General features: G+C 49.5%; 1 protein-coding gene across 1 annotated transcript in view; it reads left to right on the top strand.

Annotated features, from left to right (window-relative positions):
• The window catches only part of LRRC4B (leucine rich repeat containing 4B), a 33,505-nt gene extending 11,061 nt beyond the window's left edge, over positions 1–22,444 (top strand). The window contains exon 3 of the mRNA XM_027860893.1: positions 20,593–22,444. Within this exon, the coding sequence (XP_027716694.1) occupies positions 20,593–22,410 (1,818 nt within the window). The 3' untranslated portion in view covers positions 22,411–22,444. The remainder of the gene's footprint in view (positions 1–20,592) is intronic.
• The last annotated feature ends 315 nt before the right edge of the window (positions 22,445–22,759 follow it).

The following is a 22,759-nucleotide window of genomic DNA, read 5'->3' as shown; positions in this document are numbered from 1 at the left end:
AAACTCATACCCATTACTGAGGATTCAAGCTGAAAGCAAACATGGTCCTTACTCCTGCATGCACTTGCATGTGTGCACGCACCCACACCCACACACACACCAGGAGACAAATCTAACAAGATAAATTTTAGTAGGGATAAATGTAAATCTTACACTTGGGTTCAAGAAATCAACATCATAAATACAAGATGGGAGAGGCGTGGTTAGACAGAAGTTCTTCTGAAGAAAAGTTTGGGGTTTTGAGTGGCCTGCAAAAATAGCACGAGACATCTGTAAGATACAGAATTCCCTGAAAGCCACTGTGAGCTTGGGCTGCGTTAGGAGAGGCCAAGGTGATGGTCCTGCTGTGCTCTGGCCTGGCTAAACCAGGATCAGACGTGGAAAGCTTGGAGGGACCCTAGAGTTATCTAATCCTGGGATTCTGGAGCAGTTTGATGGGGAAGGGAGATAAAGGACCCAGCTGACGAGAAGCCGGTCTATGAGAAATGCAAAAGAGAAGGCCACATTGTGAGCAAGGAAAGTTTAGGAGGAAGAAGGGAAGGGTGTGTAGTTTGAGCAATTAAGGAAGGCTTCCTGGAGGAGAAGGCCCCTGAGAGATGAAAGGGGGGTTTCAAAAGATGGAAACTGGGTCGGGGAGGGAGTAGCCTGAGCTAGGGTGTGGGGTGGGAGAGGGCAGGAGGAGAATGGAGGATGAGTTATCCATTTTAGCAAGAGAGTATTGTGATGTGAGGCAGGAGGCACATGGCAGCAGATTGTGGAAGGCTTTGAATGCTAGGCTGGGGCATCTGGTAATCATACAAATTACTGACATTTCTATAGTAATAACAACAGTAGCTAATATTTCTATGTATGTCTGTATATATACTGTAAATAATATTTCTATGCTTTAAAGTTTGCAAAGTGCTTTATAAATATCTCGTTTGAGCCTCTTAAAACCCTTGGGAGATAGGGGCTATTATTATTCCCGTTTTTTCAGATGAGGAAACTGAGGCAGGCAGAGATGAAATGACTTACCCAGGGTCACAGAACTCCTGTAAGAGGCAGGATTTGAACTCAAGTCTTGACTCACTGCACCCTTTAGCTGGGTAAGGTTTGCCCAAGGCTTTTACAAACAGTGTCTCCTTTGGGTCTCACAGCAATCCTGAGAGATGGGTGCATAGATGAAGAAACGGCCTTGCCCTGGGTCTCAGCACTAGAAAGTGATGGAGGGGTTTGAACCCAGGTGTTCCGCTTTCCCAATGCATGCAGCGTGGACTGTTCTATGCACTGTGTCAGAATGGGAGGCAGCCGGGAGCACCGGGAGGTTTTCAGAAAAAATCCCTGGCCTGTGGAATCAGGAAGGAACTTCAGAAGACTTCTTGCTCACCTCCAGTACCCCCCTTTCCCGAAGAGAAGGTGCACAAAATCCTTGCTTGTTCTCATGGGTTTACCGTCTGAAACGTTCCGATTTGCCTGCCCTGCATAGTGCTTTCCATTGTATCAATGTCACTAAATAGGAACAGGAAGCATCCTGGTGGGGAGAGCGCTGGCCGTGGTGCTAGGAAGTCTTGGGTTCCAGTCCCACCTCTGATCCTTCCTGACTGTATGACCTCAAAGGAGGCGCTGAAGCTCTCCATGTTCTGGGCAGCTTCCTGAGAGGGAAGGGGCAGAGAGGCAGCCGACATTGTTCAAGGGCTTTTTCCTGACCCTAATGAAGTGACAGGGCAGTCCCTTTCCCCTTACAATATCACCTCAGGTTACTTCACCATAACCCTGTGAGGGAGACTCTGGAGGTAGCTACAAGTGTTAGAATCCCAACTTTACAGAAGCAAAAAATGAGTTCCAGAGAGACTGAGTCGAATGGCTCATGGTGAGAGAGTTTTCTGACACCACATCCCGTTCTCTGACTCCCAGGTGCCATCTGCCTCCTCAACCAGTCATTCAGCAAATACTGATCACCTTCTGAGTCTGAAGCCCAGTGTTTAACGTTGGAAGGAAAGGAGGAAGGGAGGGAGAGAAGGAAGAAGGAATGGAGAGAGGGAGGAAGGAGAGAGGGAGAGAGGAAAGGAGAGAAAGAAGGAAAGAAGGAGGGAAGGAGGGAGAGAAGGAAGGAAGGAAAAGAAGGAAGGGAGGAAAAGAAGGAAGGAAGGAAGGAAGGGAGGGAGGAAGGGAGGGGAAGAAGGGAGAGAGGGAAAGAGGGTTAAGTGACCTGCTCAAGGTCACAACTAATAAAAGTCCAAGACCAGATCTTCCTGACCCCAGGACCAGCTCTACCAACTTTGGCACCTAGTGCCTCTAATGGGAACATTAAGATATGGTCACTACCATCAAGGGGCTCACAGTACAATTAAGGAAATATGATATAAACATATAAAAAGATAACTAATAATAGGCAGTGTGTGATAAGTACTCAGTGAGAGGTACAGGCAGACTTAGCTATAGGAACCCAGAAGAGGGAGAATCCCTAAAGTCTAGGGAGTCCAGAAAAGCTTGCCAGAAGAGATGAGACTTGTCCTGGGCCTCAGCAAATGGCTAGGATTTGATGATGAACTGGAAGGGCATGCAGCTGAGGAGATTAGTACAGAGAGGGGGAATGTACAAAACTTTTTCAGTGAGGAGCAGCTAGGTGGCTCAGTGGATAGAGCACCGGCCCTGAAGTCAGGAGGACCTGAGTTCAAATCCGGCCTCAGACCAAACACTTGACACTTACTAGCTGTGTGACCCTGGGCAAGTCACTTAACCCCAACTGCCTAAAAGTTTAAAAAAAAACCTTTTTCAGTGAATAGTGAGTCTTCCAAGCCAGTAAGAGCAGAAAGGGTGGGCAGAAGAATAAGTGGGAAAGGCTTGAATTGGTCCTGAGTGTCAGGGCAAGTCTGGATTCGATCTCATAGGCACCTAGAGCCTCCAAACTATGTTTTCTCAGGCTGCTATGAATATTTGTCTACCCTGCTTACATAGAGCCAGTTGGGGGAAGTCTGGGAAGGCTCAGATGAGTTTGGATAGAGTAGGAGGGAGGCAAGCTGAACAAGGTAAGCCAGTCTTAGGGTCTGCCTAAGAGACTAGTGTTCAGAACAATGAAGGATAGGTCTGCCATTCTCTGTCCTGGACAGAGTGTACCTGGTGTCTGTGGTCACCATTCAGAAGCCTTTCCTGATTTTCCAAGTGCTAGTGTCCTTCCCTAAACTACCTTGTGTCTACTGTGTATTCATGCCCATGTTGTCCCCTCCAACAGAATGTAAGCTCCTTGAGGGCAGGCACTGTTTTGTCTTTGTGTCCCTAGCCTTCAGCAGGATATAATGACTAGTGTAGTCCATGGGAAAAGCTTAATAGATGCTTGATGGTCTACTGATTAAAGATTGTGTTTCCTTCTGGTCACTGTATTTTAAGAAGAAAATTTATTTACAGGACTGTGCCCAGGGAAGGACAGTCAGGCTGGAGTGAGGACTCCAAATTCATCTGAAGAGGTAGTTGAAGAATCTGGAAATGTTTAGGTTGGAGAAGAAAGATCATGAGGAGCAGGTGATAGGCCTCTCCCAATATCTGAAAGGCCATCGTGTGAAAGAGGAATGGACCTGTTTATTCTGTGTAGCTGTCAAGGGCAGAGCCAGAACCCATTAGGGGAAGGTGCAAAGAGGCAGATCTGGTAAAATCATTTCATCTTCAGGTTGTCACTAGTCCAACTCCAACCTGAAATATGATCTCCTTTTGCCAACATAAGGAATCTCTTGACTCTACATAAGTGAAAACAGGCCACTTTGGTCACTAGGGAGTTCCCCATCCCCACAGTTGTTCAAACAGAACATTTCTTAAACACTTGAGGATTAATCACTGTGGTACAGTTGGAAGAGTGCTGAATGTGGATTCTGAGAACCTGGGTTCAAGCTCTGCACCTCCCAGATGCATGATTTTGGGGAAGTCACCCAGGCTTCAGCCTCCCAAGTTTGTAAAATGAGAATTATATGGGGCTGTTGTGAGATACCTTAGATGGAGGCATTCTTCAGCTTAAAAGCCCCAGATAAATGGCGGATCTGACCATGGTGATGGAAAAGAGATTCCTGCCCTCCTTCAGAGGCTGGAGCCCTTCTAGCTCAGAGTTCCCATAACCCACGAGCTCTCAGTGATGTTTGAGAAGGGCAGTGATATGGGAGGTGACTGGGAGATCAACCAGGATACTGTCGAGGTTGTCTTGGATGCTAAGCCAATGCCTTTTGGGTACCCAGGAGATTCAGAAGACAGTCCCTGACTTCAGGAAGATTACAGTCTTGATCACTGAGCAAGCAGTATGAGATAACTACTGGAGGCTTTAATGTTTACAGAACACTTCCTCACCACAGATCCCAGGAGAAGCGGAAACTGATGACCCAGTGTGAGAGGGACTAGGGCACAGACTGGGGGAGATCATTGGGTCAAGAGAGTTTAGAGCTGGGAAAGACAGAAGCAAGAGATGAGTGAGAGCCAAAGTAGTTGGGGAAGGCTTTGTCCAGGAGGCAGGGCTTAAGCAAGGGTAGAGTTTGAAGACTGTAGGGAATGCTGGGTGAATTTGCTGGATAGCGAAAGGAAATAGAAAATAAGATCAGTAGGTTGGGACCAGATTGTGGAGGGATTTGAATGCCAGACTAAGGAATGTGAGACTATGCATGAGATAAAAGAAAGTAATGGGCGTGGTTATGGAAGTGAGAGGAGCCCAGAGGGAAATCGCAAAGAAAGAATGTGTGGCACTTACTAGTGGATTGCTTGTTGAGGAAAGAGAAGAAGGGAGGGCTCAAAGGTGACTGACTCTTAGGTTTCAGGACTGACGGGACCAGGAAGAGGGAGGAGGGCCAGTGACAACAATAGGGAAAAGTTGGTGAACTCAGATTCTTACAGGTTAAGTTCCAGTGCTAGACAAAATGACTTCAAAGTTTCCTTTGAGATTCACAATTCCGTGATCCTAGAAATGAAATGGTCAGTGCAGTAGTAAGCTCCCTGTCACTAGAGGTATTCAAGCAGAGGCTGGGTGATTGTCAGTCTCGTTGAGTTGTGGTTGAGGTGATTCTTCCATTTTGCATTTGCTTTAGTTGGGGTTCTCAGACTCCGTGCAACCCTGCTGTGCTGAAGTTTACATTGTTGGCGCTAGAGAGGTTTCAGCTCTGATAGGGGCAGTGGTGTGCTGGGGTAACCTCATACAGGCTGCCAAGAGCTGATTGTTAAATTTCCAATGTGAGCATTTATACCTTGGAAATTGGCAAGCACTATAACAAGGGCTGATTTATTGTTTTGTTCGCTGTCTAGACGTCAGACAGTGATGGAGAAAATACTGGTCATACAGATTAAACTGCATACGTTTCTTGCCACACCCCACCCCACCCCACCCACAACCAGTTGTTAGACATTTACCAGCACACCCTTGGTTAGGGACTAAAGAAATAGCCAAGTGTGGATGTAGGAAATCAGGGGAAGAGATCAGATCTAGAGGTGGAGATAGATACGTGTAAATAGAAGTAGTAACTGAGATCATGTGACATTTATAAAGCAAGTAAAACGGGGCTTCTGAAAATATTTTCAGTTCTCAGAACCTTTTGGTTTGGCTGAGAATGCCTCCTATGCTTCCCTTGATCTATCCTCCCCTTCACACAGCCCCAAACCAACCCTCCGGAGGCATTGGACAAATGGCCTGCCTTCTGATTAGGCACCATTGAAACGTTATCTGGTTTCTCTGAACTATCTCATCTCGGTGATTCATTGTTACCAGGCAGAGCTGTAACACTGTAGTCCTCCAGATCTGTGCTGACAAATCACCTTTCACCGAAAGGTGGTTGGTCCTTGAGTCCACATCATGGACTACGGTCCAAGGCTCAATCCTTGCCTGGTCAACTCACCCCTATTTCAGTGGGGACCAACATAGCACTTTCTGTTTGAGTCTACTCTGTGACAAAAAATTCTCTAGGCTCCGAGTATCATAGATTCAGCCCTGAAGGAGCCACCAAGAAGTTAACAGATGAAGAAGCTGAAGCTGATGGACATTAAGTGACTTGTCCAGAGTGACAGAGATAGTGAGATGTCACAGGAGGATTTGAACTTACATCTTCTGACTGTAAATTGACACTCCACCACACCATGGAAGCTCATAAAATCACACCTGTTTTGAACTAGAATGACGTTAGAAATTAAAAGGTAAAGGAATTCTCATTTTAGAGTTGAGGAAACTGAGTCCCACCAAGACAAATTGGTTTGCCCAAGGTTACACACTGAGTTAGGGTCCAGTTCTCCCAACTCCTAGCTCAGGGGTCATGCATCTATATTGTGCTGCCCACAAGGATACAATTTGTAAACATGCTCCTCGGCCAAGCATGTGAAATTCATGTTTATCAAGCACTTCTTATGGACTGGACACTGGAGAATAGTTAGAGAAGAGGCATTAGTGTAGTGGAGAGAATGCTGAACTGGGAGTCAGGAAAACCTGGGTTCAAATCCTGCTTCTGAAACAGCTGTGCTAACACTGGACCTTCTCTATAAAGTGGGGGACGATGCCTGTAACCCTTAACCTCCCAGGCTCATTGTGGGGACCTTGCTCATAAAGCCTTTGGCAATCCCCAAGGCTCTCTAATTTTTCCATACAAAGGGAAAGATGTGGTCCCTGAGACTGGCAATGTAACTAGGGGGACACATAATAACCCAGTTAGAAAAGGAAAAAGGACAAAATATTACAGTGTTGCTTACAGGGCTTGGAGCAGGAAGGGACCCCAAACATTGGCTGGTTCACTGCCTCCATTTTGTAGCTGAGTAAATAGAGGTTCAGAGAGTTGCCCCAACTTCCCATAGCTAGAAATCAGCATAGACAGGATTTGAACCCAGGTCTTACAAGTGTGGTATAATGAAGAGCCCTGGGGTTGGAGTCAGAAGACCTGAGTTTGAGGCCTGACTTGGCCACTTCTTTGGCTCAAAACACTTGGACAAAGCACGAAAACTTTTTATTTCCATTTTTTCATCTGTGAAATGGGAGCGATAATTGCACTATGTCCCTCACAGGATTGTGTGAGAATTTAATGAGATTGCATATATTAATGTGCTCGATGAGGCACAATTATTCATTACAATCAACGAGAAAGATACATGGCAGAGGGAATAAGGGGTGAAGGCAAGCGGGAGGGCAGGGAGAGTGCACCTGTAAGCCTAGGGCTGCCGGGAAGGAAGACTGGAGCAAGGGAGGCCTTAAGGAATGACTAAGGTTTGGATCAATGGAAAAGAATGAGTGGCATTCCAGGCAATGGGTACAGGTCAGATCTTGGTAAAATGATTCTTTTTGCTAGACCAAGAAAGCTCAGGATGTGAAAGAGCCCTGGGTCATAAATCAACAAAGAATGTAGAAGGAGAAGAGGAGAGGGCCCAAGACAGAGCCCTGAGGGACAGCTGTGGTCACTGGCAGGACCTGGATGAATGTGTGGCAAAAGAGACCAGAGAACCAGGAGAAAGCGATGCCCCCAAAACCTAGAGATAGACAGTGCCACGGAGGAGAGGGTGATTAATGGTGCCAGAGGCTGCAGAGAGGCCAAGGTGAATGAGGATGGAGAAGAGGCCACTGGATATGGCAATGAAGACAGCATTAGTAACTGTTAAATATTGTTATCTAGCAGCAAGCAATTATTAAGCGTCTACTACATACCAGGTCCTGTACTAGGCACTGAGGATAGAAAGAGAAACACAATAAACCCTTGCCACAAGGAGCTTACATTCTGTTGGGGACCCACCTGTATTCCTATAAGGAGGTAACAAAATGTGTCCAAAGGTAATAGTAAATCATTGAGAGGAGTAGCTGGGAGGTGGGGTGGGGGTGGGGGGTCAGAAGGGTCTCACAGAGGAGGCAGCACCTGAACTGTCAGGCAGAGCTTAGAAGAAAGCTGGAAATTCTGACAGGCCAGTGAGGAAGGACAGCATTCCTGGCATGGAGGACAGCCTTGGCAAAGGTGTGGCGATGGAATGTCATGTGTGATAAATAGGAGGAAGGCCAGTTCTCCTGGAATGTAGGGTGTGCAAAGGAGAGGGCTATGCCATAAACTTTTGGGGGATGCAGATGCCAGGGAGGGTGTTGGGGGGCTACTGGAGTGTTCTGAGCCATGTTGCATCAAGGTCAGACATGGGCTCTAGGAATATCACATTGGCCATTGTATGGAGGGTGGATGGGCGGGGGGGAGGGAGAACAGGCTTGGGGCAAGGAGGCCAGTTGGGCAGTTAGCATGATAGTTCAGGGCCTGAACAAGGGGGTGGCTATGTGTGTGGAGTGAAGGGGACAAATATGAGGTGTCATGAAAGGACAACCTACAAGACTTTGCCCTAGGTTGGACATGTGGGATGAAGGAGAGTGAGGTGTCAAAGATGACCCAGAGGTTGAGAATCTGGGACCTGGAATTGGGGAGAGAACCCATTTTGGGTGAGAAGATTTGGGTTCAAATCCCACCTCATATTTACTCTCTCTATGATCCAGGCCACGGCCTCGCCCTCATACCATCACTGGTTAAATAAGAGGCGGCATTAAACACAATGTCCCCTCAGGCCCCTTCCAGCTCCAGATCATGGCAGGCCTGGCACTCGATACCAGGAACCAGAACTTTTCTCTATCGGCCACGAGGAGCCATGGGTCAGTTCTGAGCCGGGGACGTGGCCTCATCCGTGTAGAGGCTCCTGCCCTCACGGTAAAGAGTCACGTCCAATGCAGCCACACGCCTCCGAGGCGGGCTTCAGGAGCCGACCTATGTCCAAGTCAGAAGTCATCAGGACAGGCTGTGGTTATAGGAACCAGCAGGGCCCCTTATGGGAGGTCGCCTCCTCCCTCAGCCAGAGTTAGCGGGGTGGGTTCTACCAGGAGAGCCCAGGGCTGGGCAGGTCTAATCACAAAGGACTGGGGCCCCGGGGGATCCAATTCATCAAAATCGAGGCAACTCTCCAGACGCTGCTGCATGCCTCCTTGTGTCCCAGGCGCGGATGGCGTGAGAGACGGAGGGCTGGGGATGGGGGAGGACTCGGAAGGTCTGTGATGACCTCGGGTGGGCAAGGCCTCCTCCCAGGCTCCACTCACCAACTGTTGGGCTGACTGACGATTGCTGGGGGCGCCGGTGACTGTGCAGAATGTGATCCATCTCTAGGAAGGCCAGCAACTGCTGCCCAGACGTGGCCGTGCTGCTCTTCTCAAGGCCCTTTCGTGTGGCCAGGGCCAAGACGATTTGAACGTGGAATGTGAGCTCTGAGAACTAGGAGGCACATTTGGAAAGGTTTGCTGCTGGAGGTGGCTAGGTGAGACAGTGGAGAGAGCGCTGGGCCTGGGCTCAGGAAGACCGCAGTTCAGATCTGGCCTCAGACACTTACCAGCTGTGTGACCCTGGGCTAATTATTTAACCTCTGTTTGCCTCAGTTTCTTCAACAGTAAAATGGAAATAAAACAGCACTTACTTTGCAGGGTTGTTGTGAGGATCAAATGAGATAATATTTGTGTGTTTAGCAAAATACCTGGCACGTAATAGGTACTTAATAAATTGTTTCCTTCCTTCCTTCTTTCCTTCTCTCTTCCCTTCCTCCCCCTCTCTTCCCTTCTTTTTTCCTTCCTTCCTTTCCTTCCCTCTTTCCTTCTCCACTCCTTCCCTCCTTCCCTTTCTTCCTTTATCTCTCCCTTCCTTTCCTCTTCCCTTCCTCCTTCTCTCTCTTCCTCTTTTCTTCTCTCCCTCCCTCCCTTCCTTCCTTCTTCCCTCCTTCCTTCCCTTCCTTCTTTTATTCCTTCCATCCATTGCAGACAGCACCCAACTTGGACTTTGAAGGAAGCTAAGGATTCTAGGCATGTGTAGGTGAGGACTTAGTGGTAGTAGGTGGAATACTGTGTTCAGAGGCCAGCAGATAGGCCAGCTTGTCTGGAATGTAGAGTTCTTGAAATATCTGGAAAGGGGAGGGGGTGGCGCTTTAAATGCCAGGCTTAAGAATTTGTATTTTGTCCTAGAGCCCCCGAAGACATTGGAGATGTTTAAGGTAGTAACATGGTCAAGCTGGTGCATCAGGAAGATTAGTTTGGCAGTTGTGTGGAGGGTTGGTGATAAGCAGACTAGGCTTGGGGGAAAGCACATTGGAAGCTAGTGCAGTGATCCAGGTAAGGGGAGAGAAGGGCTTGTGGAGACGGGAGAGGACAGGAAGTGCTACTTAACAGCTGATGGGGGAGGGAGGAGTCAAGGATGACTGAAGATGCAAACCTAGGACCCTCAAGAGAAACAGGGAAGATTGGAAAAGGACTGGGTTGAGTGGGGAAAGCTCCTGGATTCCCACGCAGGGGGAACTGCCCACCCGGGGCATGTTGACCTTGCCGTGCTCATGAGCTGTGCAGCCGGATGTGTCTGACTGGGCTCAGGGCAGAGAGCAGAACTAGACATGTAAATCTCGGCGTTATCTGCAGAGATGATCCTGAATCCCCGGGGGAGCAGATGACATCACCTGAAGCAATAGTGGGCATTAGTATTTCACTTTAACACCTGAATTACACAATGTCCTTTCGTACTCCCCACAGGAAAGATAGATAATGTGATTATTACAACATTTCAGGTAAGGATGACTATGCCCATAGTGCCTACCCCCCAGAGCTGGGATGATAAACTGAGAAAAGGTGTGGAAACCACTTTGGAAACTCAAAGCACGAGACAGATTGCCATGGATAGCATTACTCCCCTCCCCCCCTCCTCCTTCCTAACTATGTCCCCTTCTGTCCTCTCCCCAAACCCGTCACACAGAATCTGAGTGCAAGGAGACCTCCCAGGCTGGTTAGTCCAGCCTGTAAATGCTGCCCCTCCCCCAGTGACTGGTCAACCAGCATTCTCTGGAAGTCCTCCGGTGACGGGGGAAGTCCCTGCCTCCTGCGGCAGCTCATTCTGTCCCTGGACAGCGCTGAGTGCTAGGAGCAAATATTTTACTTAGATTGGAGCCTAGACCTGCTTCTTTGCAGCTTCCACCCATCGCCCCTCGTCCTGCCCTCGAGTGAAGCAGAATGAGTCCAACTGCTTTCAAAATGACAACCTTTCAGAGATTTGAAAACAGCTATTGTGTCTCCTGCTAAGTGAGGCCTGTCTTCTCCAAGCTCAGCATCCCCAGTTCTTTAGCCAGTTCTCAAATGTCACAGTCCCCTGACCAGTCACGGTCTTCACGACACTTTCTAACTTGTCAACATTCTCCAAAAATATGACTCTCAGAACTAGAGCTGGTGCTCCAGACATTGCCTGACCATGGCAGAGGGTGATGGAGCTTTGCTTCTTATGCCCTGGAGACCGGTCCTCTCTCAGGGTAGTCCAAGATTGCATCAGCTCTTCTGACCATACCACATGGTTGGCCCACTCAAATTCCCAGACCATTTTCACACAAATTGTCGTCTAGCCCTGACCTCCACTAACTTGTACAACATGTGAAGATGACTTTTGGAACACAAATGTAGGGCTGTTCATCGCTATTAAACTTCATCTTATTAGATTCAGTCCATTGTTCTAGCCTGTCAAGATCTTTACTCTATCATCCAACATGTTAGCTTTCATTCCCAATTTTATTTTTCATCTGCAACTTTGATTAGCATGTTCTCTTTGCCGTCAACAAACGTATTGATAAAACAACCTAGTATCAAGCCCAGATTCCTAGGGCACTCCACTGGAAACCTCTTTCCGAGATGACATTGTCCAATTAATGTCTGCTCTTTGGATCTGACCTTTTAATCAGTTCCAAATCCATATAAATGAGCTGTCTCTAAGCCACATTTCTCCACCTTGTTAAGAAAAATAATAGTATGAGAGATTCTGTGAAATACTTAGATGAAATCTAATTAAGCTACTTCCATTCATTCCCTTAATCTGCCATTTCTAATTACCTAGTCCAAAAAGTGTGACATCTGACACTAGGTACCTGTCTAGACTGTGACTGTGACATCTGATCTCAGACCCTGGGGTTGTGTAGCTCCAGAGCTGCTTTTGTTAAGTTTCCAGAAAGACAACATGTCATTGTACTACATATCCAGCAAGGGAGTGCAATATATGAATTGTTCACCAGGAGGTCCTCGGACATATGTGGGAGATAACGCTCTCCTAAGAGACTGCACTACTAACTATTGGTCCCCCCCAGGGGACCCTCATTCTGCAAATACCTGCCAAACCCACACTGCGGAGGTGGTACTAAACAGCTTGGATTTCTCTCTCAATGGTCTGGTCTGAATTTAATCTAGGGGATATGGAATATTGCTCAAAATATTAAAATACAAAATCTACTCTCTGTAACTAGCTCTTGAGCCCCCAACATGTCTGGGTTCCCTGCCCCGTGAATTCAGAGACTCCGTGTGCTGTAATCACCTAATTTATTGTACATAGAATAAAATGAAGAGAAAAATAAACAGAACACAGTCACCTTCTGTCATCCCCCAACCTTCCTCCCAGTTCTTTCTGATCTTCAGACCTGTGCACAGCTCATGGAAAAGGATGAGGAAGCTAGGCATTTAAACTCCATTCCAGAATCACAGGCTAAAGGAGAAATCAGCTCCTCCACTTCATGATCCCAGCAGCCCCAGCAGCTCTCAACGTTGTCTTCTCAAGGCTCCTGGGCTTCAAGGCTTTGCTTCAGGATGAGAATATTTTCCATTCGCACAAATTTCTGGTTCCCTTGGTGCTATTGTTCCTAGCTACTTCTGGTTCTGGGGTCCAAGCCTCTCCATGTGCTCTGGCCACTGGCTGCTCCCTTGCTCTTCCAGAAATCTGAATCCAGGTGAAGCAGAAGAAAAACAGTAACAATGAAAAAGGGATGATGAAAGGTAGAGAGCATCTTTTTGTCCTATTGAAAGTCTGCATCCCAGGATAAAGGGGCAATGAAAATGAGTTTCCTGAGCCAAGATCATCAGAAATTCTTCTGCCAATCTCTCTCTCCCTCTCTCTCCCTGTTGATCTCTGTATCTCTGTCTCGATCTTTCTCTGGCTCTGCCCCTTTGTTTCACTCTGACTCTGTCTCTCTCTGTCTCTGTCTTCCCCTCTCCTCCTTCTCCAACTCCAACAAGAAGGGCCACTGGTTACAAAAGGAATTAAGATCAGTCTGGCATGTCCTTGATGAATGCATGCTGGCTTTTCCTTCTCACTACTTCCCTTTCCAGCTGTTCTCTACCCTTTAATCAAATGGTCTAGAATTTTCCCAGGTGACCAAAGCAGGTTCCGGGTCAGTAGTTCTCAGCCTCCATTCTCTTTTGAAAACCATGATACCATTGTTTCTCTCCAGGCCTGGGCTCCCACTTCTTGCATATTCTCCATGATCTTTCAGAGATCTCTCTTACAGAGATTCAGGCATCCCACTCACAGGCTTTTTCAGGCCCTTGAGATACAGTTCACATGCACCAGGTGATCCCTCACAGCAGCTAGGTGCTCCCTAACCAGCGTCTAATTTGGGTTTTTTTTAATTGGGTAAGTGAGGATTTCCCCTTGGTGAGGAATGTCCTCTGCCCATGCTGGTCAGCACCTTCTCAGCAGCTTAAGAGTTAGACAATGGGAGAGCCCAATTGGAGAGGTGAATCGACTTTCCCAGGGCTCCCCTTCCTCATATTGGAGAAATATGGACATACCTGCTCCCTTTCTCTCCCTTCCCTTGTGACTTTTGCTTACTCCCTCTCTCTGACTATCTTTTTTTAAACCCCTTGTTTTATCCTCTGCTCTAGCCCCAGGTTAGAAGGACAAAGGATGCCAAGAAAGTCTCCAAATCCTCACCCCTACCCTGCCCTGCCCTGCCAAAGGTCTCTCTCCCACACCCATCAAGGGTAAAACTGAGGCAAAGAGAATGAGATAGACATCTCTGAAGAAGTGGAGATCCAAGGGTCCTGGCTTCTAGCTCCTCTAGTTAATTTAGCTTATATTTTTCCCCTGGGAGGGGTGATCACTGAAGCTGGGATGCTAACCTGGGTGACATCAGTCTGGAGAGACTTCCCTAAAGAGAGGCATTTGGGGCCAGATTTGGGGAGGCCTAGGGGAGATGTTCCCCTTTCCTTGGATCTGACTCACCAGGATTGCTGTTTTCATCATACCCACAAGCCTTCGCTGCAACTCCCAGGGTCACTTGATTGGACATTTGAGTAACTTTCCCCTTCCAGTTCTGAGGCATAGTTGAATTTAGCCAGAGTGTGTTTATAAGGAAAAGAAGATCATTTACAATTTTATCAGTGAGTTGGAGGAAAGCATAGGCAGCCTCCTGTTCTGTCTTGGACCTGCCCCTGCTCCCAACTCTCTCCTTAATGGAAGCTGGGGCTTTCACTCTCTCTCACGTCTCATCATCCCTGAGTGCTCAGATCCTGTCATTTCAACCCTCCAGTACTCTCACAGCCCTTTCTCTCTCACTCACAGAGCCAACACATTAGACTCAGCATTCATCACCTCTCCCTGGACCATTGTAATAACCTTCAACTTGGCTTCCTGGATCTCAGGCACTTCATCTGCCACACAGCTACAGGAATGAATGCACAGCAGTGGCCAGCCCCTAATCCCTCAATGGCCCCTTTTTACCTCGAACACAAAATACAAACTTAGCCTGCCATTTAAAGCCCTCCACAGTCCCCTTCACTCACACAACAGAATATTTCTTTGTCTTGTCTTACCTTCTCCCATATCCATACATGAAGATTCTCTCATTTTCATCTGCAGTGATCATAATTCATATTTAAATGGTGCTTTCCTCACAACAACCCAAGGATATAGGTGATACAATTAATTTTATTTTGATTTTTCAAATGAGAAAACTGAGAAACAGCAAGGTTATGTGACTCAGGGCACAAAGCTAGAAAAGTATCCAAGACTGGACTCAATCTTAGTTCTTCTGACTCCAAGATGGTACTTTTTTCATGATACCATGGGTAATCCTGCTCTTTCTTCAAGGTTCAGTTCAGGTACCTCCAGGAAGCCTTCCCTCTTCCTCCCAGCTGAAAATCATCTCTCCCTCCTTCAATTTCTTAGAACACCATGCCTAGATTCTTGTTCCACCTCATAATATACTTTTTTTGTGCTTTTAAAAAAGTGTTGCTACCCTATCCCTCTTCTCCTTCGGACCGCCCACCAAACTGGAACACACACACACACACACACACACACACACACACACACACACACACAGCCCTTGTGTCAGATATTCGTAGTAAAGCAAAACATTCTCTCATTGACCTTGTCCAAAATTTCATGTCCTTTCTGCGTCTAGAGTCCTCCTCTTCTCTCTCAGGAGATGGCCCTTTAGCGTCCTACTTGATCCTTGCCTTTATCAGAGGTCTTAAGGCTTTCCAAGGTGTTTGTCTTTCCCATGTTCTTATTGTAGTATGAAGCGTCCTCCCGTTCTGCTCAGCTTCCCTCTGCATCAGTTCAGATACGTCTTCCCAGGATTCTCTGAAATTGTCCCTTTCATTATTTCTTAATATTCCATTACATTCATATATGATCACTTGTTCAGCAAATATTCCCCAGTGGAAAGGCACCCCCTTTGTTTCCAGTTCTTTGATATAACAAAGGCATATCCCTATCAACATGTGTGTTTATTAAGCACCTATTATGTGTCCTGTGCCCTGGCTAAGCCCTGGGGATACAAAGAAAGGCAAGACAGTCTCTGCTCTCAAGGAAGCTACAGTCTAATGGGAGAGATAAGAAGCAAACAAACGTATACAACCAAGGTGTTTATTGAGTAAAAGTAAGATGATCTCAGAAGGAAGGCACAGTTAGAAATATCTGCATCCATACGATGGCCCCATAATATCTCTCTGGGATCATGTCCATTCATATGCATCTCATTACAACAAGCATTTATTAAGCACCTACTATGTGTCCTGTGCCCTGTGCTAAGCCCTGGGGATACAAAGAAAGGCAAAAGACAGTCTCTGTCCTCTTCAAGGAGCTCCCGGTCTAATGGGTTATTAGCTCCTTGAGCTCAGAAAGAGTTGAGTTTTTTTTCTTTGTCATATCTCCTGTATCCAGCATGGCATTTGCTGGTTTATGATAAATGTTTGTTGAGTTATATTGAATTGGATGCTAGAATCAGGACCCAAAAAAGATCTCAGCAGACCACAGTGACAAGCAAAATCCAATAAGATAAAGTTTAATGTGAATAAATGTAAAATCCTTCACTTGAGTGAATGATTTACCAGTGATTTGGACCAAGGGATGTGAGGATATGCTCATCATCAAATTTGCAGATGACACAAAGCTAACCGCCTGGATAATCGCATCAGAATCCAAAAAGACTTTGGCAAGCTAGAGCTCATACCTAAATCTAAGAAAAAGAAATTCAATAGGGACAAATGGAAAGAAAGTCTTCCATCTGGGGTCAAGAAATCAACCTTACTCGTACATGGACGCAAAATGCCTAACTCAACAGTAGGACTTGTGAAAAAGATTTGGGGGCTAGAGTTGACCATCATGCTCTGTGCGCTAACATATGAGACAGCTGGAGAGAGTGCTGGCCTGGGAGTCAGGAAGACCTGAGTTCAAATCCAACCTCAGACACTAGCTGTGTGACCCTGGGCAAGTCATTTCACCCTCTTTGCTTCAGTTTCCTCATCTGTAAAATGAGCTGGAGAAGGAAACGGCAAACCACTTCAGTATCTATGCCAAGAAAACCCTACATGGGGTCATGGAGAGTCAGACACAGCTGAAACAACCAAACAACAATAAAGGTGGATATGGATATGAATACACACACACACACGCACACACACACACACACACACATATATAATGTATATTACTTCAAGGCTCCCAAAGCATTTTCCTTACAATGCCATGGGCCTGGATAGAATAAACCCTAATTTATCCACATTTTATAGATGAGAAAACTGAGGCTTCAGGAGGTAAGTGACTTAACCAGGGTCTCACAACTGGTATAAATGTCAAAGATAGTCTTTGTACCCAGGTTTCCTATCTCCCGGTCAAATATTTTTCCACTATGCCATGCATGCACTTATAGATAAGTTCCTGTTGGTCAAAGTTCAGACAAGATGACCGCTGAGACCCCTCCAGTGCTGAGTGAGATTGCAGCATCTCTCTGAAGATAGGATGCTGTAGCCAAAAGCTGTGGCAGATGCAGCATGTCCTGGTTTAAGCAAATCTCCACGTGAGCCCATCTGCAAGTGAGACCTACTGAGGCTCAGCCCATGGGAAGCCCTGAGATCCCCAGGTTATCTCCCTGCCAGGCCTGCACTGAGCCTTCTTCCCCAAACACCCTCCTAGTCCTTGAATGTTGGATTGGAAGGGCCCTCAGGGATGGGGAGAACTAACATGTCTGTGATGCTTTCAGGCTTGCAAAACTCTTTCTATCCATTTTTCTCCAATGAGACTCACAGTAACCCTATGAGGTAGGGGCTAAATAATAGTACAATTATTAGATACTAATAGATACCAAACCCCCATTTTACAGACGAGGAAACTGAGGCCTACAAATGTTAAGTGATTTCCCCAAGGTCAGATAGCTAAGAAGTGTCTACGGCAGGATTTGAACCCAGTTCTTCCTGATCCAGATCCAGCTCTCTGTCCCAGGGCCATGCTACTTTTCACATGATGTAGTTTAACCCCCTGGATTGACAGATGAAGAAATGGAGCCCCAGAGACAGAGTCATCCAGGGATAAAACCTAGCTTTTTATTTCCAGTGGGTCTTTCTCGCTTCCAGATCTCCTCTCTCCCCGACCTGTCTCCCCTTCATAGGGTCCTGCCTTGTTCACCTCCTGGTGAATCACCCTAGTTCATTGATAGGGTTATGGTAAGTGGCATGATCCCAGCCTGGCCCCAGCCTGGCGTCGTGCCTGCACCCCCCCAAGTGATCACTGCTGACCTCTCCCACCCCAGACACTCTCCAAGTAAGTAGGTAAGCAGAATTCAGGTTGTAATAGCAGAAGCCCACTGCCCAGGCTGGGGAGCCTAGCCATTGGATTGTAAAGATTCAGACCCAGAAGAGACCCAAGAGGAAGGGAATCAACATTTATCCAGTGCCCACCATGTGCCAGGCACTGAGCTTAGTGCTTCCCCCAAAAATATCTCATTTGGTCCTCACAACAACTCTGGGAAGTAGGTGCTGTGATTATCCCCGTTATACAGTTGGGGAAACTGAGGCAAACAGTGGTTAAGTAACTTGGCCAGGCTCACACAGGGGTAAGTGTCTGAGGTTGGATTTGAACTTGGGTTTTCTTGACTGCAGGCCCAGCACTCTGGGCACTGTGCCACCAGCTGCCTTTACGAGATTATGTCCTCTAATCTAATAATCTATTATCTACTGCTATTTATCTGAAATGCTGCCCTCAGTTTCAGAAAATTACATCTAGAGGGTACTTGGACAACTTTAGGGTCACCCTCCAGAGGATGCTGGGTCTACTGCTAGGGTCATTGTAAGGAAGGACCTAGAGAAGCAGAGGCTGACCAAAGCCAGGCCATCAGAGGGGCAGCTGAAGGAGCTGTCATCAGGCAGGATGTCCATGTGGAGTGGCCTGACTCAGTGTTAGATTCCTGCCGCTGAGGCCCTGCATGGCCTTGAGCGGTTTTCGGGACTCTAGGGCTGCAGGGGTTGAGCCTCTCTGGCCCCTTCCATGACCCGATGATGACCCAGCCTCCCATCCTGGCTCTGCCCAGCTTCCTGTACTGCTCCCCAAGGTCCAAAGCCTTCCACTTGTGAACCCTCCAAGGATTGGGAGGGCTTGTCACATGGGAAAAGAGGTCCGGCAGAGCTGATTCTGCTCAGCTCCAGAGCAGACCTCTGAGCAGTGATAGTTGGAATTCACAGGGAGGCAGATTTGGGCTCTACCTCGGGAAGGACTTCCTCACAAAGAGAGCTCTCCAGAAGTGGGATGGGCTGCCTTGGTAGGTAATGAGCTCCCTGTCACTGTAGGTCTTCAAGCAGAGATGTTGTGGAGAGGATTCCTTTTCATGTGTAAATTGAACTGGGATCTCTCTTAAGTTCCTTCCTGCTTTGAGCTTCTAAGATGCTAGAATTCTAGTTACCAAGGGTCTGGGCCACCTGGGACCAGAAGGCCTGAGAGGGTTAGTAAGAGCAGCCCTAGGGAGCAGAAGATGCTTGAGGTGAGCCCTGAGCTCAAGGCTCACCTGCTGCTGAATCCAGCCCACTGGGCATGAGCCCTTCACATGCTGCACCATTTCATCAACAGCTGCATTGAGGGAAGGAAGTGATATGCTGTTATCCCCATTTTAGAGATGAACAAAGTGATGGGTGTTTCAAGAGGTTGAGCAAATTAGAGCTGGTGGTGGGTATTCATGGCTCAGGGAGGGGTCGGGCTAGACCTGGGGCTAATACTCAGTAAGTCACTTTCCCTTGTGCATGAGATCATTGGACCAGATCTCCAAGTTCATCTCTGTGGCCTGAGGTGAATCACTTCCGTTTTCTGGGGCTCAGTGTCTCCTGGGTAAGATTAGCAGACTGGACTACTCGAGTGGCGTCCTCAGTCCCTTCCAGCCCCTGAGTGCACATTCCCATGTTTTCTCACCCTTCCTTTGTGCCAGTTTGCTTTTAGAGGGGAGTTAGGAAAGGCTGGATGAGAGCCCAATTTTGCCGTCACTGCCCAGCTTCAGGGCCAAGAATACACAATGTCTTCAGTCTCCACTTGACTTACCATGCCCCCACCTCTCAGGCTTGGTTCTTCTGGAATCTCAGAAAGGTTCCATTAAGGGCTAGTGAAGGGCTGCCTGCCCTGTCTTTTCCCCTTCTCTTCCTGTGTCATCCTGGGTGCCATGCCGTGTATCCCTTGCTAAGCCAGGTCCTCTGTCTGATCACCCCATCGCTCATCAGGACTTCCTAGTTGTACCACAAGTGACCCCCACCTTGAGAACTAACAATCTGGTATTTGTGTGGTAGGGGCTGGGGCTGTCACTCCTACCTCATCATTTGTTGGCAGTGCGATCTTGGGCAAGTCACTAAGCCTCAGCGTCATCATCTGTAAAATGGGAAGAAGTCTTCCATTACCTGAGATCTGGATACAAAGTGCTCTGCAAACACCTTACTCCATAGGAAAGTCAGCTCTCTGCCATTCATTAATTCCTCCAACAAACCCTAGCCGGGCCCTGTGCTTGCTCCTTGGGGACAACCCAAAGGTACAGGCAGTCCTTGACCCCCGAGCACTTCCAGGCCCCCGGAGCCATCTTGTGAAGAGCACTGGGCCTGGAGGCAGAGGCTCAGGATCAGGTGCTAGCTCCGAGTGTCCAGATGCCCTTGAGCCAGCCTCTCCACCTTCGTCCGGCCTTCCTTTCTTCTTCTGTTAAATAAGACATTCGCTACCAAGGCGCCTTCTGCGCCTGTAATCCTGTGATCCGCACGGAGAAGCCGGGGATATCCAGCCGGAAGGGGTCTTAGAAACCACCTAGTACAGGCTTGTTTGATTGAGGAAACTGAGATGCCCAGATGGCATCAGTAGCAGAGCTGGGTCCTGTGCCCTCTGCCCCTGTCCCTAGACAGTCCCAGACGATGTAGATTAGGAGATGCACAAGGTCGGTCAGGAAGGCTGTGAGATCGGGCGAGGGAGCCGGGAGCATCCCAGGGAAGGCTTCCTGAGGGAGGGAGGGAATGAGGAACGCCGCCAGGGCCCCAGGGGAGAGCATGTCCTAACTGGCTTTCCAACCCTTCCCCTCCAGGTGATCCGGACCGATACCTTTAAACACCTGCGTCACCTGGAGATCCTTCAGCTGAGCAAGAATCTGGTGCGGAAGATCGAGGTGGGTGCCTTCAACGGCCTGCCCAGCCTCAACACCCTGGAGCTCTTTGACAACCGGCTGACCACGGTGCCCACGCAGGCCTTCGAGTACCTGTCCAAGCTGCGGGAGCTGTGGCTGCGTAACAATCCCATCGAGAGCATCCCCTCGTACGCCTTCAACCGGGTGCCGTCGCTGCGGCGGCTGGACCTGGGGGAGCTCAAGCGCCTCGAGTACATCTCGGAGGCCGCCTTCGAGGGGCTGGTCAACCTGCGCTACCTCAACCTGGGCATGTGCAACCTGAAGGACATCCCCAACCTGACGGCGCTGGTGCGGCTCGAGGAGCTCGAGCTGTCCGGCAACCGGCTGGACCTGATCCGGCCGGGCTCCTTCCAGGGCCTCACCAGCCTGCGCAAACTCTGGCTGATGCACGCCCAGGTGGGCACCATCGAGCGCAACGCCTTCGACGACCTCAAGTCCCTGGAGGAGCTCAACCTGTCCCACAACAACCTGATGTCCCTCCCCCACGACCTCTTCACGCCCCTGCACCGGCTGGAGCGCGTGCACCTCAACCACAACCCGTGGCACTGCAATTGTGACGTGCTCTGGCTTAGCTGGTGGCTCAAGGAGACGGTGCCCAGCAACACCACGTGCTGCGCGCGCTGCCACGCCCCCGCCGGCCTCAAGGGCCGCTACATCGGCGAGCTGGACCAGTCGCACTTCACCTGCTACGCCCCCGTCATCGTGGAGCCGCCCACGGACCTCAACGTCACCGAGGGCATGGCGGCCGAGCTCAAGTGCCGCACGGGCACTTCCATGACCTCCGTCAACTGGCTGACCCCCAACGGGACCCTGATGACCCACGGCTCGTACCGGGTCCGCATCTCGGTCCTGCACGACGGGACCCTCAACTTCACCAACGTCACCGTCCAGGACACGGGCCAGTATACGTGCATGGTGACGAACTCGGCCGGCAATACCACGGCTTCCGCCACCCTCAACGTCTCGGCCGTGGACCCCGTGGGGGCGGGGGGGCCCGGCGGGCCCGGGGGCTCGGGCGGGGGAGGCTACACGTACTTCACCACGGTGACCGTGGAGACGCTGGAGACGCAGTCTGGCGACGAGATCCTCCTGCCCCGAGGGACGGAGAAGGAACCTCCCGGGCCCACGACGGACGGCGGCTGGGGCGGGCCCCGAGGCCCCGGCGAGGCGGGAGGGCCCGCCTCGTCCTCCACCACGGCGCCTGCCCCGAGGTCCTCCCGCCCCACCGAGAAGGCGTTCACGGTCCCCATCACGGACGTGACCGAGAACACCCTCAAAGACCTGGACGACGTCATGAAGACCACCAAGATCATCATCGGCTGCTTCGTGGCCATCACCTTCATGGCCGCCGTCATGCTGGTCGCCTTCTACAAGCTTCGCAAGCAGCATCAGCTGCACAAGCACCACGGCCCCACCCGCACCGTGGAGATCATCAACGTGGAGGACGAGCTGCCCGCCGCCTCCGCCGTGTCCGTGGCCGCGGCCGCCGCCGTGGCCGGCGTGGGCGGGGGCGGGGACAGCCACTTGGCCCTGCCCGCCCTGGAGCGTGACCATCTCAACCACCACCACTATGTGGCCGCGGCCTTCAAGGCCCATTACAGCAGCAACCCGGGTGGCGGGGGCTGTGGAGGCAAGGGGCCCCCCGGGCTCAACTCCATCCACGAACCTTTGCTCTTCAAGAGCAGCTCCAAGGAGAATGTGCAAGAGACACAGATCTGAGGCCCTGGGTTACCCGGGGCAGCTCCCTGGCGCGGAGGGGACTTCGTCGGGGTGGGGGAACACGGCTGGGGACAGCAGACGCCCCCCAATCCCCCCCTCGAGGGGGGGAGGCGTGATCTTGGACCCTTGGACCCTTCACCCACCCCCGCCCCTGTCCTCTGGGACGTGAAACCCTCCCGACGCCCTGCAGGGAAGGGGAGGGGGGGGAAGGGGGCACCCTGACCATTTGATCCCTGGTTTGCATCCCTGACTCCCCCAGAGTGGGAAGCCCTGGTAGGGATGGGAGTGTTGTGGGAGAGAAGGGGATGGTAGTTACATCGGGACTGGACCTCGTTGGGGGATTCTACCA

The sequence above is a fragment of the Vombatus ursinus genome, unplaced genomic scaffold, assembly GCF_900497805.2.
Source record: "Vombatus ursinus unplaced genomic scaffold, bare-nosed wombat genome assembly UNPS02014308.1, whole genome shotgun sequence".
Lineage (NCBI taxonomy): Eukaryota > Metazoa > Chordata > Mammalia > Diprotodontia > Vombatidae > Vombatus > Vombatus ursinus.
This window is presented reverse-complemented; position numbering and strand designations above follow the sequence as displayed.